We start from the raw sequence: 23,228 nt of genomic DNA on the forward strand, positions 1-23,228 counted from the left end.
CATAGATTACGTAGAAGGGCACTCAACACTAAGTGTTCAGAAGATCGCTTGATCAATCCAAGGTTGGCTTGTCCTGGGTGGAAAGGTGCCAGTACCTAGTACCAGCAGGTAGCCTCCCGAGGCAGGGAGTTCACTGAAACCAGATCAGATTCCTGCTGGCCCCCATTACTCCAGGGTCACCCCAACCCCAAGCCCCTTTTTGATGCTGAGGGGAGCGAGGAGAGCAGATCTCAATAAGATGAGGTCACGATTGCAAACTAGCCTGGTTTCATTCAAGGACAAGCTACCTGCTGTTAACTAGCCCCTAGTCAAAGGCAGGCAGGGAAGGCATTATTGCAGTCCCCCAGGGTTGACCTTTCCTTCAGGGAACCATGGCCCCCTCATCAGAAGGGGAAGGTGGGGGACCTATTTCCTGCCACGGAGGGAAATCCAGTAGGGATTGGGTAATTTCTACCTTGGTTGGTCTCTGGCCCCACCTACACCCAGTATAACCATCGGGTCCCCCAGGCTCAGAAACATACCCTTTTTTTTAATTTTTAATGGTACTTATTAAACGCTTCCTATGTGCCAGGCACTATACCAAGCTCTGGGGTAGATAAAAAGATCATCAAGTTGGACAGAGGCCCTGTCCCACATGAGGCTCACAGTATAAGTAGGAGGGAGGAAGATTTAATCCCCATTTTACAGATGAGGTAACTGAGGCACAGAGAAATGAAGTGACTTGTCCAAGGTCACACGGTAGGCAAGGGGTGGAGCCGGGATTTTAGAACCCAGGTCCTCTGACTCCCAGGTCCATCTTCTCTCCACTAGGTTGTGAGTACAACAAATGCTTTTATTGCACAGTTATAAAACCTGCATCGTTGTCTCAAGTGATTCCTTTCCCCCACCCTCGGCCTCTTAGCCATAAACTCAAAACCAAGAGGGATTCTGGAGCCTCCTGAAAGAGGTCTCTGGGGCCCCTTTCCTCCAAAATCCTTGACTTAAAATGGGCGAGAACGTCCACTGGTGTCCAGAGCAGTCTCCGACTCTGGACATTGTAAGGTACTTCCCTAGGCGAGAAGATACCAGGTGGCTCACTGAAGTCCCAGCAATCTTGGGCTCAGGCACCTGGGGGTGCTGTAATGCTGCTGTTTCTTCCACTCCACAGGAGCGGAGGGGGAGGCTTCCTGCCTTCTCCGGACCAGGGAGGGAAGGAGAATGGGGAGAGGGCAGAATGGAGACTCCTTCCCTAGGAAGCCTGGTGCCCCCAACACCACACCCCCATTAGCCTGTACAGAGCCCCTGGCTCCCATGCCACTCAGGTCACAGTAGGGGCTGCATTGGTCAGATCCCACCCGGCTGGTGCCGGCCTGCCTTGGCCTTGGGGAGAGGACTCCCCAACAGCCAGCGGGGGCCAGCCGGGGCCAGGCGAGAGGCAGAGATGAACCCAGGCCCCCGGGGCCCCCGGCCTCCCTCCGGAAGCAGACAGCTGCCCTGGGATAGTGGTCCCTGCCCTTGGCAGTACAGTAGGTCTTACAAATTGGGATCCAAAAGTGCAATCTTGCTTTCCACCCTCCCCTACACCCACAGCACAGTTGGGGTCTGAGCTTCAGCCCGCCTGTGTCCCCTCCCTACTCTCCTCGCACCCTTCCATCCCACCCCGCCACCCAGGGGGCTGCTGGCGGGATGAGCTGGAGAGTCGGCGGCTGGTTTATTTCACAGTCACAGCCGAGGCCCCCTGGATCGACTCCATGACGGCGGCGAAGCGGCTGCAGAGGTCATAGGGAGAGTTGGGCCGGATGGTGGGAGGCTCTTTCAGGACGACCATCTCGGCAGACGAGTCGAGGAGCCTCGGGAGGAACTCCCCCAGCCGCAGCTGCAGGTTTTCTGGGAAGGGAGAGAGAGAGTGGTTACACATGGCCACCAGGGCTGGGACAGCCAGCGGTAGAGTGGGAGGGCTTTCATTGCCCATCGCAGTTCAAAGCAGCTGGAGACACACATACACACACTACTCACAACTGCTCCACCATCCCCCCATCAGAGGATGACCAGTTGAAAGAAGGGATGTGGTACAACACACTACACACATATGCGCACACACACGGCTACCCTGCCACGCCCCTAACCAGGGGTCGGCCAGTTGCAAGAAGGGATGTGATGGGACACACCACACACAAACACACACTTTCTTTCTCTGTCATCCGCCCTGCCCTTCCCGCCAACCCCACCAAGGGGTTGGCCAGTTGATAGAGGGGATGTGGTGGGACACGCTACACAAACATACATACCCCAATCCCCCGCCCCAGGACTAGAACCCAAGTCCTTCTGACTCCTGGGCCCAAGTACTTTCCCAACCTCAGGGAAAGTTTGTTTGTACCTGGCGCTATCGAGGCAAACCAAAACTCCAGCTTTTCAGTGGATGGAAACCGATGGGGAGGGTGTATGTCAGGCAGCAGAGTCTAGGGGAAAGAGCATGAGGCTTCCAGCTTGCTAGGTGACCCTTTACCTTTGGGTCTCAGTTTCTCCATCTATAAAATGGGGAGAACAGCCCCTTGCTTCTCCTGACCACCTGGGGTGAATTTTTTTAAATGGTATTTGTTAAGTGCTTACTATATGTCATTGTATTAAGCCCTAGGATAGATAACAAGCTAAGCAGATTGGACACAGTCCCTGTCCCACATGGTGCTCACAGTCTTCATCCCCATTTTCAGATGAGGTAACTAGCACAGAGGAGTTAAGCATCTTGCCTAAGGTCACAAAGCAGACAAGTGGTAGAATCAGACCCAGGTCCTCTGACTCCTAGGCCCATGCTCTTTCCACTAGGCCATGCTGCTTCTCAGGCTGTGAGGGTGAAATCAGAAAATCAAGGTGCCAGGTTTGCTGATTCTTGCCTGCCTATTCGCTCTTGCTGTCCCCTGCCGCCGTCCAGAGCACGAATGGCAGAGTCATGACGTGACCCAGTCGCAAGACTTCCAACATGCTCTTGAGGGGGAGGAGAGGAGCTCCTTGGACCTCAGGCTCCTGAGAGGGATGGAGCAGGTCCACAATTTACCTGCGATGTCCTGCCCAAGGTAGGAACACCAGCGATTCCTCATGACCTCGATGGCGGCCAGGTCATCTGTAGAGATGTCGTTGTTTATGATGAGGTGCATGCAGGGGATGATGAGCTCGTTCATGACACTAATGCCCTCAGCCACGTGGAGCTCCTCGTTCGTTTCGAAAAGGGATGCTGCCATGTTGTTCAGTTTCTGCAGGCCAGAGGAGAGCGGGATAGAGTGAGAATGGCCGGCACGGACTTCTGGGCCGGGCCCGGGAAGAGTCATTCCCAGGCAGCCCCACCATTCACCTGGCCCGGGACTCTGAATTACTAATTCTAAGATTGAATGAACTAACCCTCCCAGCCAGTTTTTCCAGGGGCTCCCTGCACCCCATTACCAGCATCCAAAATCTCACTAGGGAATATCAGGGAGAGTGGCGGGTGCCAAGAAGGGAGGAGGTAGAGAGTTTAACTCTTTTACTTCCATGTTGCTAGGAGCTTCCCTAGCTGGAGCCGAGGAGGGAAAGATGAAGGAGCTGCCTGGATCCAGACTTGGGCCTCCCCGACGGCCCCGGAGAGTTCCTGGGTCCCAGTGATCCCCGAGGCAGATTCAGCTGCATCAACACCGCACAAGAGAGACGCCACATCTCTGTGTACTAGTCACCCTCTCTAGACCATAAGCTCACTGTGGGCAGGGAACGTGTCTATCAGGTCTGTTATCTTGTACTCTCCCCAGCGCTTAGTTCGGTGCTTTGCACACAGTAATCGCTCAATAAATACGACTGACTGATTGCTAGGAAACGGCCCCAAGGGGCCCCGTGGCAGGACACCTAGGCTAGCGAGAGCCAGAACTCAGAGAAGGGTGTCTCGCAGGGAACGGGGCCAGTGATTTGAAAATCTGGAGCTGTTTTCCTGTTGCCTCAGGGCAGATGCCCTATCTGCTTTCCTTGGTCTACCAGGGGCCCCGAGTGGCATAACTTAGCCATAACTGCAACCAGCTTCAGGGCTACGAACCAGGAGACATTTCCGCCGATAGAGAGCGATGAGAGACTGCTCCACCCCTCGGCTGGGCCCCTTGACCAGCAGGGACGCGTTGCTCTGGTAGGCGTACACCAGGTAGGACAGCGCCTCGTGGCATCTGTGAAGAGGACGTCATGCCCGTTGAGAGGAAGCTCATTCTGGCTCCGGCCCCACCGGGCCCGACTGGGGCGGGGAAACTCATCCAGGGCCGAAGGGAGAGATGAGATCTGGATCCAGACTTCTCCAATAAAGCCCAGGCTCGCAAGCTTTCCGGGACAGGGCCGGGGGGGGCGGGTAGGGCCAGGGTTGGTTTGGGGAGGGTGGGAGAGGCTGTTTTGTTCTAGACTCGAAGCAAACCTACTTTCCGTTCTGGTAGAGCTCCAGACCTGTCAGGAGGTAGACAGACACCTTGCGGAACAAACTGTAGTCCTCATGCCATTTCTGTGGAGGGGAGGAAGGAACAGACACAATGACCATCAAACTCCACAAAGGGCTGGTTTCTAAAATCAAAGATCGAAAGCAAGAGAGCGAGGAACCTGCCGATCGAGGTCCAGAAGTGGGAAGGATGCCCTCAGGTGGGTTTCGGACTCTCTGCATTACTCTGACGGGAAGGGGGTCGCGCCAAGGGGACACTAGCCAGTGGGAAGGCCCAGAGCCCCAGTTTAGGGGAGGGACGAGTGGGACCTCGGAGACGTGAGAGGCAACTGTTCAGCTCCGGCCAAAGGCCCGGGAGGCCAGCGTGACCAGGGTTGTCGACGGGCTGCCAGCTGGGGGCAGGGCAGTGAGCTGAGAGCTGCGCTGTTTAGAAGAAGAGGCTACCTGGGTCCTTCCCTAGCTGCCCAGCAGCATGACTCATTGGGAGGCAAGTGGGGACTCCTGCCAACTTCCAGGAAACCGCCGAGATGATGTCTGGGCTGGGGCTCGCACACCAACCCTCACCAACACCGGTTGGCCTGTGCCAGGCTGGTTGCCCCCTCACAGGGCTGGGAAGCAGCTCTGGTAGCTCAGATGGTCACACCAGGGGAGGGGGAAGAAGGATTTAAACAGAAAATTGGGCCACGGGCACTGAGAAACTGGGGCTTGGCCCACCATGGGGTGTGTTGAGGGCAGGGGAAATGGCACAAACTGACCTGCCTACCCTGGCACAAGGGCACTCTCTGCTGTCCGGGCCAATGAGCTCTAACACCCTGATCCTCCCTAGGGCCCAGGATGCTCTGACATGCTCTGGAGACGTGCAGAGGGAAGAGCAGCATGGCCTAGTAAAGAGGCAGCATAGCTGGTGGAAAGAGCACGGGCCTAGGAGTCAGAGGACTTGGGCTCGAATCCCGGCTCTGCCCCTTGTCTGCTGTATGACCTTGGGCGAGTCACTTTATATCTCTGTGCCTCAGTTCCTTCATCTACAAAATGGGAATTTGCTATCTGTTCTTCCTCCTACTTACACCGTGAGCCCCGTATCTTGGATCTACCCCAGCACCTAACAGATACAATTCTTATTATTATCATTGAGAGGGAAGCACCTTGTACTCCTCCATGTTCATGTCATCTGGGCCGATCTCTTTCAGCTTGGCCTGAGCCACTTTCATAATGCTGATCGACCTGTTTGTAGGGGAAGAAGAAGAGAGAGCACACAGGAAGTGAGGCCCCTGAGGAGGGGGTGCTCCAGCTGAGAAGCTACGCCGGGCACCCTGGGAGAGTCCTTTCCCTGCTTCGTTCCCCGCCATGCCACACCCACCACCTCCTCCTCCCACCCTCCTCCGCCCGGCCCGCACCGCTCGTCGTAGCTGAGATTTTTATCGGCAAACTGCTCAAGGAGGGTCCGCTCCACCACTCGTTTGGGGGCCTCGTTTTGGAAGAGGTAGACCAGAACGTGCTGGAGCCGGGGATCGTTGTGCGGGGTGGGGGCCTCCTTGGCCAGCTGATAGAGTCGGGAGTATTCCTCGTGAAATGCCTGCCCGAGAGAGGGGAGCCATCAGGGCCCGGCTGCCCACTGTCGGGATCAGCGGTAATAATAATAATAATAACAATGATGGTATTTGTTAAGCGCTTACTATGTGCAAAGCACTGTCCTAAGCGCTGGGGTAGATACGAGGTTATCAGGTTGTCCCACGTGGGGCTCACAGTCTTAGTCCCCATTTTCCAGATGAGGTAACTGAGGCCCAGAGAAGTTAAGTGACTTGCCCGAAGTCACACAGCTGACAAGTGGCAGAGCTGGGATTCGAACCCATGACCTCTGACTCCAAAGCCCAGGCTCTTTCCACTGAGCCACAGCTGCTTCAGCGGTAGCCGATCATAATGTCCCCCCCGGGGGGGCGATTAAGAAACCTTCGGGCTGTTTGAGTAGGGCGGGGTGCTGGAGAAGCAGAGCCATGCACTGGCCCCAAGAGGACATCCCGAGACTTCATGGCCCCACCCGGCTCAAACCACCGAACCCCTCGATCTGGCAGCTCCGGGACCTCCGGCGGCCGAAGGCTTCTCGAGGGCAGGGTCCCCATTTGAGAAGTCCCCTCTTACGGCCCCGGAGCTATGACAGTCCCGGCTATTTCCTGGCAAGCCATCACCCCCGCCTTGACCGATGGGGAGTCCGTTCACCCCTCACCACCACCCCAACCGGTGGGAACCAGCCAGTTAAGCGCCTCCATTCACTTAGCAAGGGCCAGGCTTCCAACCCCGACAAAGCAGCTTCCATGCCCTGGTTTCGGCACAAGATCAGTCCGGCCTTTCCGCTGGATTAGTGGGGGCCGAAGCGGGAGGACAGCAGAGAGCTGGGAGCCGGGGAAGACGGGTGAAGCCTCCCACTCTGGGAAAGACACTGGGATTCCTCGCTCGCTTGCTGGGTCTCTCCCCATCCCGCCAGCGCCCTCGTGGGCTGTGGGTTAAGGTTAGCGAGCCCCGATACCTTAACGAGCCCCGCTTCAGACCCATCCCGGTCAAAGGTCTGGCGGGCTTTCGCTATGGCCAGGATGACCCCCTGCATGGCAGGGCTCAGCATCACCTACCACAAGAGGACATAAAACAAGAGACACAGAGAGAAAAAGAAAGACCACGAGAGAGAGAAAGACGGAGGGGGGGAAGAGAGAGGGAGAGAGAGAAGAAAAGCTGTGATAATGTATGCTCTAAAGAATCCTGGACCAAAGAAATCCGAACAGAGATCTGACCGGAAAGAGGGTGGTTTGTTCAGCTGATTGGCTGATCTGGCACTGACTACCCTTTCCTTACTCATTTCCGTCCCCAGCATGCACCGTTCCAGCCCTCAGAGTCATATTAAGTCACTGCCAATGACTACCCAGCTACTCCTCTTCACTTATTCTTAATAATTGTGGTATTTGTTAAACGCTTACTATGTGCTGGGCACTGTTTTTAAGTGCTGGGGTAGATACAAAATTACGTCGGACCTAATCCCTGTCCCACTTGGGGGAACACATCTATGTAAGAGGGAGAACAGGTATTTAATCTCCGTTTTACACAAGAGGAATCTGAAGCCCAGGAAAGTAAAGTGCCTTGTCTAAAGTCCCTCAGCAGGCAAGTGGTAGAGCTGGGATTAGAACTCAGATCCTTTGACTCCTGGGCTCATGCTCTTTCCACTATGCCAAACTGCTTCTCTCCAATTGAGCCAGGCAAGAGAAGGTAGGCTGGACTAACATTAACCTCTGCCTGGGCCCCGAGGAGATCCAGGCTCAATTCGGTCTTCGGGACAGGTGTCTAAGGGGTGGGGCAGAGCGGTAGACCGATTCCCCTGGAGACATCTCTGATGTCGGACCCAATCCCCGTGAAGTGCCATAACAAAAGAAAGCCCCTCTTGGGGAACTTAATCTGAGGGGCTGCCCTGAAGTCTAGGCAGGAGAGTAGTAAAACTATGGGCCTGGTTCATCAATGAAAACTTGGGTCAACTAGGTAGTCATGGGTTAGGGGAGGGGTTTTCATGGCAGACATGGCACCCACTTGTGGGCCTGGGCACATGTCAGGATTCCTCCTATCCACTGCTCTTAAGTTTTGGACACTGGGTGGTGGGGAAGAGCCCAGCTAGGATTAGCAACGGAGCCCAGAACTGAATGCTGTCCAAGGCCCCCAATCCAACATCTCTTCTTGCTACAGTTACCTAGTCCCTCATGGGTGCTGACCCAACATGGCCTAGTAAATAGAACCTAAGCCTGAGAGTCAGGAGGACCTGAGTTCTCATCCCGGCTCTGCCAGACAAGTGGTGGAGCTGCCACTTGTCTGCTGTGTGACCTTTGGCAAGTCACTTCGCTCATCTGGAAAATGGGGATGAAGACTGTGAGCCCCATGTGAGGCAGGAACTGTGTCCAACCTGTCAAACTTATATCTACCCAAAGCGCTTAGTACAGTGTCTGGCACACAGTAAGCACTTACAAATACCATTTGAGAAAGAAGTGCCCATGGGCGCTGACTTGCCCCGTCATGACCTCTTTTGAGGTTCCAGTGGCAGGTTTCAAAAACAAAGCTAGTGTGCATCCCCTCTGTCTCTTTCCCTGGATGTAATCTTAGAAGTGGTGTGGCTTAGTGAATACAGCATGGGCCTGGGAGTCAGAAGGACCTGGGTTCTAATCCTGGCTCCGCCATTTGTCTGCTGTGTAAACTTGGGTGAGTCACTTCACTTCTCTGTGCCTCAGTTAACTCATCTGCAAAATGAGGATTAACTCTGTAAGCCCCTTGTTCATTCGTATTTATTGAGGGCTTACAGTGTGCAAAGCACAGTACTAAGCGCATGTATAAACTTATGTTTAAATGTTTATATGTATGTATACCTTATATATCTTATGTATATAAGTTTATAGCATGTATATGTGTATAATTCTATTTATTTATATTGTTGCCTGTTTATTTTGATGTCTGTCTCCCCCCTTCTAGACTGTAAACCCGTTGTGGGCAGGGATTGTGTCTCTTTATTGCTGTATTGTACTTTCCAAGTGCTCAGTACAGTGCTCTGCACACAGTAAGTGCTCAGTAAATACAACTGAACAAATCAATTGAATGAATGACAGTACAATACAACAATAAATGGACACAGTCCCTGCCCACAGCGAGCTTGGATATGGACTGTGTCCAACCTGATCACTTTGTATCTACCACAGTGCTTAGAATGGTGCCTGGCACATAGTAAGCACTTAACAGTTACCATATAAAAAAAAGTCCCTGGCCCCGCCCCCTCCTGGGAAGCCAAGCCTCACCGCCCCCAGCCCGCCCCCAGGACAGAGATACACAGTGAGACGGATGACAGACAACATCTTGACCCTGCCCTCCGCTCTGTACCTCCTCATCATAGCCATCGGCATCAGATCTAACCAGAATCTTTCCCACCCGGGGGATCTCCACTTCAGAGACCTGAGCGCCGGGCTGGGCCACCGCCTCAGTTACGTTAGCGTCCGGGGGTGGTCCTGGCTGATCTGCCAGGTTTGTTTCCTGGGGCTTGGCCTTCTCGGGGTCGGCCTCCTTGCGCTGTGCAGCAGAAAGGGGGAGAAAAAGACTTTTCACCGGGAGAGAAGAAGGGAATGGGTTCTGAGGCGGCAGAAACACAGTCACAGGCGAGGGACAGAGACAGAGGGCTGGAAGAGAGGGGAACAGGCATTGGGGAGCCAGGGGTGGAGGTCACGGGAAACCCCCCACTCACCTCGGTCAAGGCCGCCTCCACGCCGCTGGTCTCGTAGGCATAAGTCGTGTTGGCGATGGCCTGGGCCGTCTGCTCCTTGGCGATCACAGCATGTTCGGAAGACAGGCAGCGCGTACCGGAGGAGGAGGAGGAGGAGGAAGAGGAGGAGGAGGAGGCCGGGGGGGGCTCTGAGGAGGCACGGGTCCTGGCGGGTCAGACCACGATGCCAGGACAGCAGACCGGCAGTCTGTAAGATCCGCCCCTCCCCCCACCCACAGGAAGCTTCCCTGGGTTTGGGGATGAAAAATCTTACCTATCTGAAGCCCACCCGCCTGCTGCCCCAACTCCCCTTCCCCCAACGGTGTTATCTCTGGGCCATAACCTGCATGGAGAGCCCATGAGGAGAAGTTACCGGCTGGAATCCCTCTCCCAACAGCAAGCCCAGGAAAGGCTACACCTTTCCCTCAGTCAGTCTGTCCACCAAAACCCCGCTCCACAGCCCACCTGAGCCTCCCGCTCCCTGGCCCACCCTGGGCTCAGCATAGCTCCCTGCTGGCTCAGGCCACACTCCAGATGCTGGGTACCGGGGGCGGAGGGAAAAGAGCCCGAGACGCCCCACAGAAGCAGCCTGGGGTGGGCCTGGCACAAGAGGTGCCAGGGTGGCAGCCATGCCCTGGCCCCCACAGCCTCCTTGGGCACCTGGGGAGGCACTGGCGAAGTCCTGGGACTCCGAGACCGGGGAGGATTCTCTCTGGGGCATCTTGCAGGACTGCCGTTCTTCCCACTCCTCCACTTCCTGCTCAAACCGCCAGTTGTCCTCTCGGATGTAGCGCTGGAGTTCAGCAGAGAGGCCACCCGCCTCTCTCAGCATTGGGTCTGGTTCCCCGGCCCCTTCCTCTGAGGAAAGAATCAAAGCAGAGGTAACGAGGGCAGCCTGCCATCAGGCTCTGACTCGGGGACCAAGTGAACCGAAGATGCAGCGTGGCCTAATGGCTCAAGCACAGGCCTGGGAGTCAGAAGGACCTGGGTTCTACTCCCGGGTCTGCCACTTGTCTGCTATGTGACCTTGGGAAGTCCCTTCAGTTCTTTGTGCCTCAGTTCTCTCACCTGTAAAATGGGGATAAGACTTGTGAGCCTGATGTGGGACAAGTACTGCGCCCAACCTAATTAGCTTGTAACTACCCCAGCACTTAGTACAGTGCCTGGCACTAGTAAGAGCTTAACAAATACCACTGAAAAAAACCCAGAAAATGAAAACCAGAATTAAGATGGGCCCAGCCATGGGCACCAAACAGTGGCATTCACCGAACACTTACTGTATGCAGAGCACTGTAGTAAACATACTTATACAATAACCATCCCTAGACTGTACGCTCATCCTCTAGGCCGTAATCTCATTGTGGGCAGGGACTGTGCCTGTTACATTGTTATACTGTACTCTCCCAAGTGTTTAATACAGTGCTCTGCACATAGTAAGCGCTAAATAAATATAATTGATTGATCCCTGCTCTCATGGAGTTTTCAGTCTAGCAGGGAAGACGGAAATTAAAATAAATTATTTTTTAATGGGAGACAATGGAGTATAAAAGTACTGACAGATATGAAGATAAATAGATATAGTTATATAAAGATGTGAAAATACATAAAGATACACGAATGCTGCTCCGACCTAGGCTTTGTCAGAAGCAGTCCAGCGCTTTATACTTGGTCTGCTTCTATAATAATAATAACAGTAATAATAATAATAAAGTATTTGTTAAGCGCTTACTTTGTGTCAGGCACTGTATTAAGCACTGGGGTGGATCCAAGCAAATTGGGTTGGACACAGTCCCTGTCCCACGTGAGGCTCACAGTCTCAATCCCCAATTAACAGATGAGGTTACTGAGGCACAGAGAAGTGAAGTGAATTGCCCAAGGCCACAAAGCAGATGAATGGTGAAGCCAGCATTAGAGCCCATGACCTTCTGACTCCGAAGCCCGTGCTCTATCCACTATGCCATGCTGCTTCTCTGAGCTGCGCATGTAATTATGATGATGATGATTAGGCTCCTATGCCGCACAAACAGCTGTACATAGCCATCTGTATGATCACACCTGGAGCAGTTGCTTTAAAACCTAGTCTTGTAATTGTGTGATTATAAGGATCAGCTTCTGTTACTGATCATTATCTCCCCGTACCCCCCCTCCATACTCCTCTCTGGGGGTCCCCACAGAATCGATCAGAGGGACAACCTGTTCTCTCTCCCTGCTAGACTGTGTGCCCCTTGTGGGACAGGGACTGTGTCTGATCTGATAATCTTGCACTTACATGCTTAGCACCTTGTAAGCGCTTACCAAATACCGCAACCAACCAATCAATGAGGCTTACTGAGTGCTTACTGTGTGCAGAGCACTGTGCTTTGTACTTGGGAGAGTACAACAGAACAGAGTTGGTAAACACTATCCCTGCCCACAATTTGCTTACCGTCTAGAGTGGGGAACAGACAATAATATAAATAAATAAATGAATTTTCATGGATGCCTGCATAAGTGCTGTGGGGCTGAGGGAGAGGTGAACAAAGGGAGCAAATCCAAGTGCAAGGGTGACACAGAAGGGAGAGGGAGAAGAGGAAATGAGGGCTTAGTTGGGGAAGGCCTCTTGGAGGAGATGGGCCTTCAAAAAGCTTCACAAGCAAAGCATCCAGCCCTGTGGCCGACCACGGATATGTGGTCCTGTCCCAGAAGGCCCTGCCAGACCCACCCAAGAGGAAGCCTCAAGATTTTTCTTTTTGAAATGGTATTTGCTAATCGCTTACTATGTACCAGGCACTGTAGTAAGCACTGGGGTAGATACAAGCTAATCAGGTTGGACACAGTCCCCGACCCACATAGAGCTCACACTATGAATCCCCGTTTTACAACTGAGGTAACTGAGACCCAGAGAAGTACAGCGACTCACCCAAGGTCACACAGCAGCAGAGCCGGAAGCAGAACCCAGATCCTTCTGACTCCCAAGCCTGTGCTCTATCTACTAGGCGACGCTGCTTCTTGGGGTTGAGTTCCCCTTGGCCCAACCCCGGGGAGGCGCTGATGCAGGTTACCTTTAGGGGCCGGGGGCAGCTTGTCGTCAATGTACATCAGGCAATAGGCGCTCACGTTCTTCAGGCCCCCGAAGGAATCCCTCTCAAGCTCTTCCCAGGAAGACTCCGTCACCGAGACGTCGTTGTATTTGAGCCAGATGCTCAAGGACTGGTGATAGATGTAGGCCCAATAGTGTCCAGCATTGGCTTGCCCCTCGTGGACCAGGACGGCATGCAGGCGGTAAGGGACCTGAGGATGCCCCCGGGGAGAAGGACAGCAAACAAACAAAATAAAATTACCGATCCAAGGAATTCTGAGCATAGCAGCTGCAGGGCTTAGAGATGTAAAAATAAATCCAGAGACATTCCCAGCTGCTGGGAGGGGGAAACTGCCCTTTCAGATGGCCAGGGGTGGAAGCAGCAGGCCTGGGAGCCAGAAGGTCAGGGATTCTAATCCTGGCTCCGCCACTTGTCTGCTGTGAGCCAGGATTAGAACCCAGGTCTTCTGGCTTCCAGGCCTGGGCTTTATCCCCTAGGGCTCGCTGCTTCCCTGTCCAAACCAGGGTTCCTCTGTGTGCTCTAGGGAGCCCCAGGAGAATCAGCACTCCGGGCTGGATGGGCTCGCCCCCACCTGACTCCAGGGACTCTGTGACCCCCTGCTTGGGCCCCAGTGGGAGTTGGATGCTGCGTATACCGGTAAGGGTTGCCTTTACCCCTGTCTGCCCTGGCACAATAAAGGAAAGCTGCTCGGGGGGCGGGGGGCCCTGATCCCCAAGTCTTCCCGCCAAGTCTTACCTGGCGGAGGAGAGGGTCACAGTACATCTGCTCGATGGCCTGGGTGATGCTGGCGATGGAATTCTTCAGCTCTGCATAGAAGAACTCGCTGTCTGGTCCTTCCGGGTAACATTTCCCCAGATAGCACTCCCTCGCTCCCCTCCCCAGGGTGACAGGTGTCATCCCAACTCCCCAAAACCAGGGTTCTCCAGAAGTGGACCCCCAGGTCTGGTCATCTCTTTCGGCTGCCGTTTGTCCCCTAGGAGGCCTGAGGCTGCTGCTGAAGCCTAGGAAGCTTTTCAGGATAATAGTAATAATAAAAATGATAATAGTATTTATTAAACTCTTACTATGAGCCAAGCACTGTTCTAAGAACTGGGGTAGATACAAGGTAATTGGACACAGTCCCTGTCCTACATGGGGCTCACAGACTTAATCCCCAATTTTACAGATAAGGTAATGAGGCACAGAAATTAACTGACTCGCCCAAGGTCAAACAGCAGAAATGTGGCGGAGCTGAGATTAGAACCCTTGTCCTCTGTTTCCCAGGCCCGTGCACTTTCCGCTAAGCCATGACGCTTCTGCAGTTTTTCAGGATGTTTGGATGGTAGTCCTGGGGACAAAACTGTTCCCCCTGCCCCTCCCCCTGCCCCTGCACTCCAGCGACTGAAACTCGAAAAATGATTTCTATCAACTCTGTTCTACTGGACACTCACAAGCACTTAGCACAGTGCTGTGTCCACAGTACGCGCTCAATAAATATGATTAATTGATCCCTTCTCTGGAAGGCCTCGTGGAATTACCTTGGACAAAAAAAAAAACCTCTTTTAGACATAATAATAATGATGATGATGGTATTAGTAAAGCGCTTACAATATGTTAGGCACTACTAAGTGTTGCGGGGGCTACAAGCAAATTGAGTTGGACACAGTTCCTGTCCCACGTGAGGCTCACAGTCTCAATCCCCATTTTACAGATGAGGTAACTAAGGTCCAGAGAAGTGAAGTGACTTGCCCAAGGTCATACAGCAGACAAATGGCAGAGCTGGGAGTAGAACCCACGATCTTCCGACTCCCAGGACCGTGCTCTACCCACTACACCATGCTGCTTTTCATATGAAAACAAGGTGAGCAATCTGCCAAAGGTAATGCTATCAGCTCTTCGAAGGAAGATGATCCAGTGATAACAGACACGCTCTTCTCTTCCCTCCGTCCCCCCCCTCAGGGCCCAGGGAAGACAGACAGTGAGTTGAAAACGTTCTTCTTTACCCCTCCCTTTCCCCCGCCTCCCTCCAACAGCTCCTCCAGGGCAGGAACCGAGGCAGGGGAAAGCCAGACACTCCTGACTTCCTCCACCTGTGCCAACTTCACTCCGACGCCTCCGGGAAGACTTTGCTTGAGCTGAGCGTCCCCGTGACTCCGGGCCCTACCTTGAATATCCTGCTCTATCTCATTTCTCCATCGCTGAAGGCAGGTCTGAACAAAGCTCTTCTCCTCCTCCGTGATGGTGCGAGGTGCTGGGTGTTCGGGCTGGCAGGTCGAGGGCGGCAGCTCAGACAGCGGGAAAGGCTCGTGGAGGGGAGCCGCCGAACCATCTGCCTCCCCCGGGCCATCCGCTGCCGCCGGGCTGGAGGGACACAAGTCTGACACTCAGCGGGCCTCTGCCCAAAGAGCCAGGGGACCAGGCTGCAGCTTGATCTCCATGGCTGATCCCATCCCCCATCACGAGCCACCCAGGCAGGCTCCGGGGACCGTCAACCCACCCCCACCTGACAAGAAGAGAAGTGGAGGCTTCAAAGCCTGGCCAACGGCTTTGTCTAGCAGCACCACAGCAAACTCCAACCCTCTACTCGGCCCTGGGATTGGTCGCGGGCAGAAAGGAGATTTCAAATCCCGCTCCCGATCGGCATGACTGGACCCTGAGGGGACTGGAAAGATGGGCTCTGAGTGGCATTCCCTGTGGAGGCCCAGATCTCCAATGGAGAGTTCGCAAGGGAGCCAAGGAGGACAAGGTGGCTCAGGAAGGATTTCTGATGAGCCGTTTGGGATCTGGGGGTACCCTCGCTTACCACTTTGGCTTGGGCAGTGGGTCACAATCGGGGCTCTGGGCTGATGGCGGAGCCAGCTGTGAGCCCTGCCCAGAGGGAGGGCCGGCCGGGGCGGGCTGCGTGTTGGCAAACTCGAGGACGTACCGCAGCATATCCGGGAGGGGGAAGCGAGCCGGGCCGGAGCCGTACCTCTCGTACCTGAAAGGGCAGAGGCAGCAGAGCACCAGGTCAGCCATGACAGCAAGGCATCAACCCAGAGGAGGCCCCAAGCCAGGAGGGCATCTCCTGAGGGGCATGGAAAATTTGGGCCAGTCCTCGGACCGGAAAAAGGGGATGCGTCCCCCACTACTGCTGGCTTAGGGAGGGGACTCTGACCACTGCCCCATCTGGATACTTTGCCTTGTGGGGCTCCAATTTTTTTTTTAATGGTACTTGTTAAACACTTCCTAAGAGCTGGGGTAGATACAAAGCAATCAGGTTGGAGTCCATAATGCACCTGGGACTCAGTCTTAATCCCCACTTTACAGATGAGGTAACTGAGGCACAGAGAAGTGATGTTACTTTCTCAAGGTCACACAGCAGACAAGTGGCAGAGCTGGGATTTGAACCCAGGTCCTTCTGACTCTCATGCCCAGGCTTCTTCCACTAGGCCACAGGATTCTAACCACTGTCCCATCTGGACACTTTGCCCTGTGGGACCCATTTATTTTTAAGTGGCATTTGTTAAGTGCTTACTAGGTGCCAGGCACTGTGCTAAGCATTAGGGTAGATGCAAGCTAATCAGGTTGAACAAAGTCCATGTCCCACCTGGGGCTCAAAATCTGAATCTCCTTTTTACAGATGAGGGAACTGAGGCTCAGAGAAGTGAAGTGACTTGCCCGAGGTCATACAGCAGACAAGTGGCAGAGCTGGGATTAGAACCCAGGTTCTTCTGACTCCCAGGCCTGGGCTCTACCCACTATGCCACGCTGCTTCTCTAACAAACTCAAATGGAACTAGTCCATAAAATGTAAGCATCTCCAAGGCTCTGTTGTGGATTGTCGGGAGAGATGGGTCTCCCCTGCTTCAAAGTCCCCAGTTGAGACAAGCTAAATGCTCAATTTCCCCAGCTGAGGGACTGAGAGCAGGGCCTGCTTAATGCGCAAAGCCACGCCACGGTAAGTATGCATGAGCGTGAAAAATCCCCCTTTCTTTCTGACAGCTTCCAGGGAGGCCCGTTCCAGGACAGGATCCAGGGGCCTAATCCCAGCCCCATCACTACCCATGCCCTGAGCGGTGGATATCGACATAACCCGTCCTCAGGTGGCTAATATACATGCTACAGATCGGCCTGGCTAATCCCGGGAACCCTCATTGATCCCTGAGGTGATTTTGCGGGGCAATCGATTTGGGCGAGAATTGGCTTTGATTTTTGACGATGCCAATGAACGCCCGACGTCGATGACTATTAGCTCACTGTTGGATTTCCAATTGGTGATCCTCAGCTTGGTATGGAGGAAGCCGGGGGCGAAAACCTGCAGTCAGTCTACAGATGGATTGTTTCCCAGCTAGATGTTTTTTCTAGCCCATTCTGCAAATCTCTCTCTAAGAGATAAAAGACCTCCCTAAGATATATTTATATATATAAAGCTATCTGAAGGGAGGAAAAAAACAAGAAGAGAAGGAATAAGATATTGAGTTTGAAGCTTAGGGGAGAGAAAGTGGGAGTCGGGATACCTGGGTTCTAGTCCTTGCTTTGCTTGCTACTAGGCTGCTGTGTGACCTTGGGTAGAGCAATGGCCCCTTCTGATTCTGCTTTTTCAACTGTAAATGTGTACCCCTTACACTCTGATACTCACCCCAACCCACAGCACTTATGCACATATCCTTATACTCTACTATTTTCCTTTTCTGTAATTGACTACCTTGCCTATCTCTCCCCGTAGACCACAAGCTCCTTGCGGGCCGGGATTGCATCTACTAACTCTATTGTATCATCCCCTCCCAAGCACCTAGTAAAGGGCTCTGCACAGAGTAAGCGCTCAATAAATAAAAATGATAACTATTATGATTTTTGTTAAGTGCTTACTACGTGCAAGGGACTGTACTAAGTGCTGGGGTGTATACAAGCAAATTGGGTTGGACACAGTCCCTGTCCCATGTGGGGTTCACAGTCTCTTTCCCCATTTTACAGGTGAGGTAACTGAGGCCCAGAGAAATGACTTGCTCAAGGTCACCCGGCAGACAAGTAGCAGAGCCAGAATTAGAACCCATCACCTTCTGACTCCCAGGCCCGTGATCTATCCACTAAGCTGTGCTTCTTCTGTAAAATGTCCACTACGCCATATGTAAAAAATCCATTTTACAGATGAAGAAACTGAGGTCCAGAAGTTAAGTGACTTGTCCAAGACCCCCCAGCAGACAAGTGGCGGAGCCGGGATTAGAACCCACACCCTGTGACTTCCGGGTCCGTGCTCTTTCCACCAGGACATGCTGTTTAAACAACTTACAGGAATACAAAATTTGAGTCTTACCATTGCTTGATCTACCCCAGTGTGGAACCCACTGAAAGCACTAAATAAAATCCCCCCTTTATTAGATGTCAATAAGAGAAGCCCCCAGGACCCATTTCCAGTCCAGCCCATCCCTAAGCAGAAGTTCCAGGCAAAGGGACGGGAAGCCGTCACTGCTGGGCCCGGATGGACATAACTGTAATTTTTTTTATAGTAATGTCTGTCTCCTTGTCTAGACTGTAAGCTCGTGGTGGGCAGGGAATGTGTCTGTTTATTGTTATAGTGTACTTTCCCAAGCATTTAGTACAGTGATCTGCACACAGAATGGGCTCAATAAATACAAAGTAGCAGGCCCTAGTGGACAGAGCACGAGCCTGGGAGCTAGAAGGACCTGCGTTCTAATCCCAGCTCCTCCACTTGTCTGCTCTGTGACCCTGGACAAGTCACTTAATTTCTCAGTGCCTCAGTTACCTCATCTGTAAACTGGGGAGTAAGACTGTGTGGGACAGGAACTGTGTCTAACCTGGTTAGTTTGTTATCTACCCCAGCACTTAGAACAGTACTTGGCACATAGTAAGTGCTTAACAAATACCATGATTATTACTATTATTATTACTGACTGACAGCCAGTGCCTCACCTGTCCAGTTTCTGCCGCAGATGGGCCACTTCCTCCTTCAGCTTCCGAATGTGCTCTCTTTTGGTCCGGATAAGCTCTTTGCTACTATACAAGAACCTAGGCAAACAAGAACCGCTCAGATGTCAAAGTGATATGGTTTGAAACCCCACCTGGTAGGGTCAGAAAAGAGTTTCCTTTGAGGGCAGTAGAGGGCAAAATATAAAATACAAAAATCGCTCCCCCAACTCGCTGGACAGAACAAAGACGGAGGGACCCCGCGACTTCACCTCCCCTCCTCCTCCAGCTGGAGCAACCCCCAGACCGTCCCCCGAGTGCCGGGCTGGGTGGCAGGATGGCTGGGGGCTCACCGGTCCATATAGATGATCTGGGGGAACTCCAACTTGCTGTGAATCTTCTCCGGTTGCCCGAGGGACTGATTGAACTCAAACCTGGACAACTCGAAGGTCAGCACGGGAGGGAGCTTGGTAAACCATCGCTGGAAAGAAGCAAAAGTTAAAAGGGAGAGAAAGGCGAGTCTGAAAACCAGAGAGCCAAGGTCGATCATCCAATTGACCAGTGGTATTCATTGACTGCTTACTACATGCTGAGAATTATACTGAGTGTTTGCTAAGGTTGAATGACACAACTAACCAATTAATTCTTGGGAAAAGAATGATAATAATTACAACAGAATTGGGGTATTTGATAAGCGCTTACTACTTGCCAAGTGCTGTACATGGCACTGGGGTAGATACAAGATAATCATGGGGCACACAGTCTAAGTAGCAGGAAGGACAGCAGTAGCAGAAGTAGCATGGCCTAGTGGATATAGCACAGACCTAGTAATCAGAAAAACCTGGGTTCTATTCCTGGCTCTGCCACCTGTCTGGATCTCCCTGGAGAACTTGCAGGTCTGCCAGCCAATCAACCAGTGGTACTTATTGAGCACTTCCTATGTGCCGAGCACCGTACTAAGCGCTCACTCAGGTCAACCGAAACGGCACAAACAGTTTACCCAAGGCCCATAGGTTGGTCCTGTTCTGCTGTCCCTCTAGACTGCTAGCTCCTTTCATTCACTCGTTTAGTTGTATTTATTGAGCACCTACTATGTGCAGAGCACTGTACTAAGCGCTTAGGAGAGTACAATATAACAATAAACAAACGCATTCCCTCCCCATAGTGAGCTTACTAACAATAATTGTGGAATTGTTAAGCACTTACTATGTGCCAGGCACTGTGCTACATGCTGGGGTAGATACACACTAAGCAGGTTGAACACAGTCCAACAGGGAGAGAGACAAGAGAGAGACAGAGACTATAACACAGTGAGAAAGAGACAGTGTGTTACAGGGAGTAATAGAGAGAGTGGGATGGAGTGAGAAAGTGAGAGACAGAGTGTGAAAGAATGAGAGTGTATGACAGAGTGAGATAAAGTGTGATACAGTGAGAGTGAGAAAGAGCAAGAGAGGAGAGACAGGGCATGAAAGAGAGAGAAGTTTTATTATATATATATGTACATATATGTAAATTTTATGTACACACACACACACACACACACACACACACACACACACACACACACACACGTATACATGTATACTAAGGTGTCCCGAAGATTCAAAGACACCAATAGCCCTGGGGCAGTCAAACAATGCACAAAACTAAAATTCAGTCCCTCATGGGCAAGACTCATTCATTCATTCAATCGTATTTATTGAGCACTTACTGTGTGCAGAGCACTGTACTAAGTGCTTGGGAAGTACAAGTTGGCAACATATAGAGACGGTCCCTACCCAACAGCGGGCTCACAGTCTATAAGGGGGAGACAGCCAACAAAACAAAACCTATTAACAAAATAAAATAAATAGAATAGTAAATATGTACAAGTAAAATAGAGTAATAAATATGTACATTTATATGGACTTCCCAAGTGCCTAGCACAGTGCTCTGCACACAGTAAGCGCTCAATATGATTGAATGAATGAATGAATACACATATATACAGGTATTCATCCATTCAATACGATATTTGAGGGGGGTGTATAATAATTAGCACAGGTGGAACAGTACATGGGAATGACTAACTGGAGTTTGAGACAGTTAATCCCTGGATGACAGAGAGAAAGTGAGTCAAAGAGAGAAACAGTGAGAGAGAAAGAAAAAGGGAGCGAGAAAGAAAAAGCGAGGGGGGGGGGGAGAGAGAGAGAGAAAGAGAGAAAGAGAGAGAGAGAGAGAGAGAGAAAACACACCATACAAGCTCCCAGAATTCTCTGTAGGGTAACTGTAAAACTCGGGTTAGCAGCCCACGACTTTTTTTCAGAAATGCTAAGGGGCTTGGGACACTGATCAACTCTACAGGACTCCAAATATTTTATAATGAAGGAGGAGATGGAAAAGTGGTGGGAGGAGGGCAGACACAGAAGGTGGGAGAAGGGGAAGGCAACCTACCTCTTGTCCATACTTGGCTGACTGATCGGAAGGAGCCATCTCAATCTCCCCCTCCACCATGGCCCCTTCCAAACACTCGTTCAGGTTCCGGTAACCGTTCACTTGAAGGGGATACTGGCCGAAGGTCTCGATGTTGGAGAAGGTCTTGCCTGGAAGGAGAAAGGAGTAAGTGAGGCAGGCTGCCCCTCCCTTTGACTGCCATTCTTCTTGGAGGACATGCACTTTGTGATTTCCTTCTGAAAATCACAGACCCATCTAGATTGGGGAAGAAGGAATTTACTTAAGATTTTGTCACAAGTGAGAGGACAAGCACTAAAAAAACCCCAAACCTACTAATGTTGCATTTTATAAATCCACTTTCTTAGAAGAGTGTGGATTTGACGAGGACAAAACATCTGGAGAACTAATTTTATATTTAAGGTTTTGAAAAAGGTAGTGGCATTGTTAAGCACTTATTTCTTTCTTTCTTTCTTAATGGCATTCGTTAAGCACTTACTATGCTCCAGGCACTGTACTAAACACTGGGATAAATAAATAGAAGGTAATCATTTTTGACACAATCCCTATCCCACACAGGGCTCACATTCTTAATTTTATATGAGGGAGGTGAGGCCCAGAGATGTTAAGTGACTTGCCCAAGGTCACAGAACAGACAAGTGGCAGAACTGGGATTAGAACCCAGGTCCTGTGGTTTTTCCACTAAGCCACACTGCTTGCTATGGGCCAAGCACTGTGCTAAAAACTAGGGTAGAAAAAAAATAATAATGACCATAGATTTGCAAGCAGGGATCATGTCTACTAACTCTATTGTATTGTACTTTCCCAAGTGCTTAGTGCAATGCTCCACTAACTGTAAGTGCTCAATAAATACAACTGATTGATTGATTGAAAGCATGTGGCCTAGAGGAGAGAGCACGTGCCTGGAAGTCAGAGGACCTGGGTTCTAATCCCATCACTTGCTTGCTGCATGGGCCTGGAAGTCAGAAGGTCATGGGTTCTAATCCCTGCTCTGCCACTTGTCTGCTGTAGCAAGTCACTTCACTTCTCTGGGCCTCAGTTACCTCATCTGTAAAATGGGGAATTGAGATTGTGAGCCTCACAATGGGAAAGGGATTGTGTCCAACCCAATTTGACTGTATCCATCCCAGTGCTTACAGCGGTGCCTGGCACATACTAAGTGCTAACAAATACCATCATTAGCATTATTACTATTCTCTGAACCTCAGTTTCCTCATCTGTTAAATGAGGATTCAATACCTGTACTCCCTCCTACCTTGACTGTGAGCCCCATGTGTAACAAGATCTATTTCTAACCTGATTATCTCGTATTTACCACAAAGTGAACTATGGTGCGTGGCACAGAGAATGCATTTTAACAAATACCAAAGTAATACTTATTACAACACTTTTAATAATAATAATAATAATAATAATAATAATAATAATAATAATAATGGCATTTGTTAAGCACTTACTATGTGCAAAGTACTGTTCTAAGCGCTGGGGAGGATACAAGGTGATCAGGTTGTCTCACGTGGGGCTCAGTCTTCATCCCCATTTTACATATGAGAGAGAAGTACCTTGGCTCAGTGGAAAGAGCACGGGCTTGGGAGTCCGAGGTCATGGGTTCGAATCCCAACTCCACCACTTGTCAGCTGTGTGACCTTGGGCAAGTCACTTAACTCCTCTGTGCCTCAGTTACCTCAGGTGTAAAATGGGGATTAAGACTGTAAACACCACGTGGGACAACCTGATCACCTCGTATCCCCCAAGCGCTTAGAACAGTGCTTTGCACATAGTAAGTGCTTAACAAATACCATCATTATTATTATTATTACAACTGAGGCACAGAGAAGTTAAGTGACTTGCCCAAAGTCACACAGCTGATAATTGGTGGAATTGGGATTTGAACACATGACTTCTGACTCCCAAGCCCGTGCTCTTTCCTTTGAGCCACTTATGGTATTTTTTAAGCGCTTACTATAAGCCAGACACTATTCTAAGCGCTGGGGAAGATATAAGGTAATCAGGCATGGCATGGTCCATGTTCCACAGGGGCCTCACAGACATAATCCCCATTTTCCAGATGAGGCCCAGCGAAGTGAAGCGACTTGCCTAAGGTCATATAGCCAACAAGTGGAGGAGCCAGT

At 51.5% G+C, this 23,228-nt stretch overlaps 1 protein-coding gene across 6 annotated transcripts in view; it reads right to left on the minus strand.

Moving 5' to 3' along the window:
• Window positions 1–729: 729 nt before the first annotated feature.
• The window catches only part of USP28 (ubiquitin specific peptidase 28), a 97,261-nt gene continuing 74,762 nt past the window's right edge, over window positions 730–23,228 (minus strand). For 4 of the 6 annotated variants that reach the window (XM_038753495.1, XM_038753498.1, XM_038753494.1 and 1 more), the window contains 17 exons: window positions 21,079–21,227; window positions 18,999–19,126; window positions 18,652–18,747; window positions 15,543–15,719; window positions 14,904–15,100; window positions 13,496–13,566; window positions 12,722–12,950; window positions 10,341–10,538; window positions 9,663–9,829; window positions 9,305–9,490; window positions 6,933–7,028; window positions 5,806–5,984; window positions 5,554–5,632; window positions 4,398–4,477; window positions 4,031–4,154; window positions 3,032–3,227; window positions 730–1,866 (listed from right to left, as the gene is read on the minus strand). In XM_038753495.1, the coding sequence (XP_038609423.1) occupies window positions 1,691–1,866; window positions 3,032–3,227; window positions 4,031–4,154; window positions 4,398–4,477; window positions 5,554–5,632; window positions 5,806–5,984; window positions 6,933–7,028; window positions 9,305–9,490; window positions 9,663–9,829; window positions 10,341–10,538; window positions 12,722–12,950; window positions 13,496–13,566; window positions 14,904–15,100; window positions 15,543–15,719; window positions 18,652–18,747; window positions 18,999–19,126; window positions 21,079–21,227 (2,528 nt within the window). In that variant the 3' untranslated portion in view covers window positions 730–1,690. The remainder of the gene's footprint in view (window positions 1,867–3,031; window positions 3,228–4,030; window positions 4,155–4,397; window positions 4,478–5,553; window positions 5,633–5,805; window positions 5,985–6,932; window positions 7,029–9,304; window positions 9,491–9,662; window positions 9,830–10,340; window positions 10,539–12,721; window positions 12,951–13,495; window positions 13,567–14,903; window positions 15,101–15,542; window positions 15,720–18,651; window positions 18,748–18,998; window positions 19,127–21,078; window positions 21,228–23,228) is intronic. The other 2 variants (XM_038753496.1, XM_038753497.1) reach the window with 2 other exon arrangements.

The sequence above is a fragment of the Tachyglossus aculeatus genome, chromosome 11, assembly GCF_015852505.1.
Source record: "Tachyglossus aculeatus isolate mTacAcu1 chromosome 11, mTacAcu1.pri, whole genome shotgun sequence".
NCBI lineage: Eukaryota > Metazoa > Chordata > Mammalia > Monotremata > Tachyglossidae > Tachyglossus > Tachyglossus aculeatus.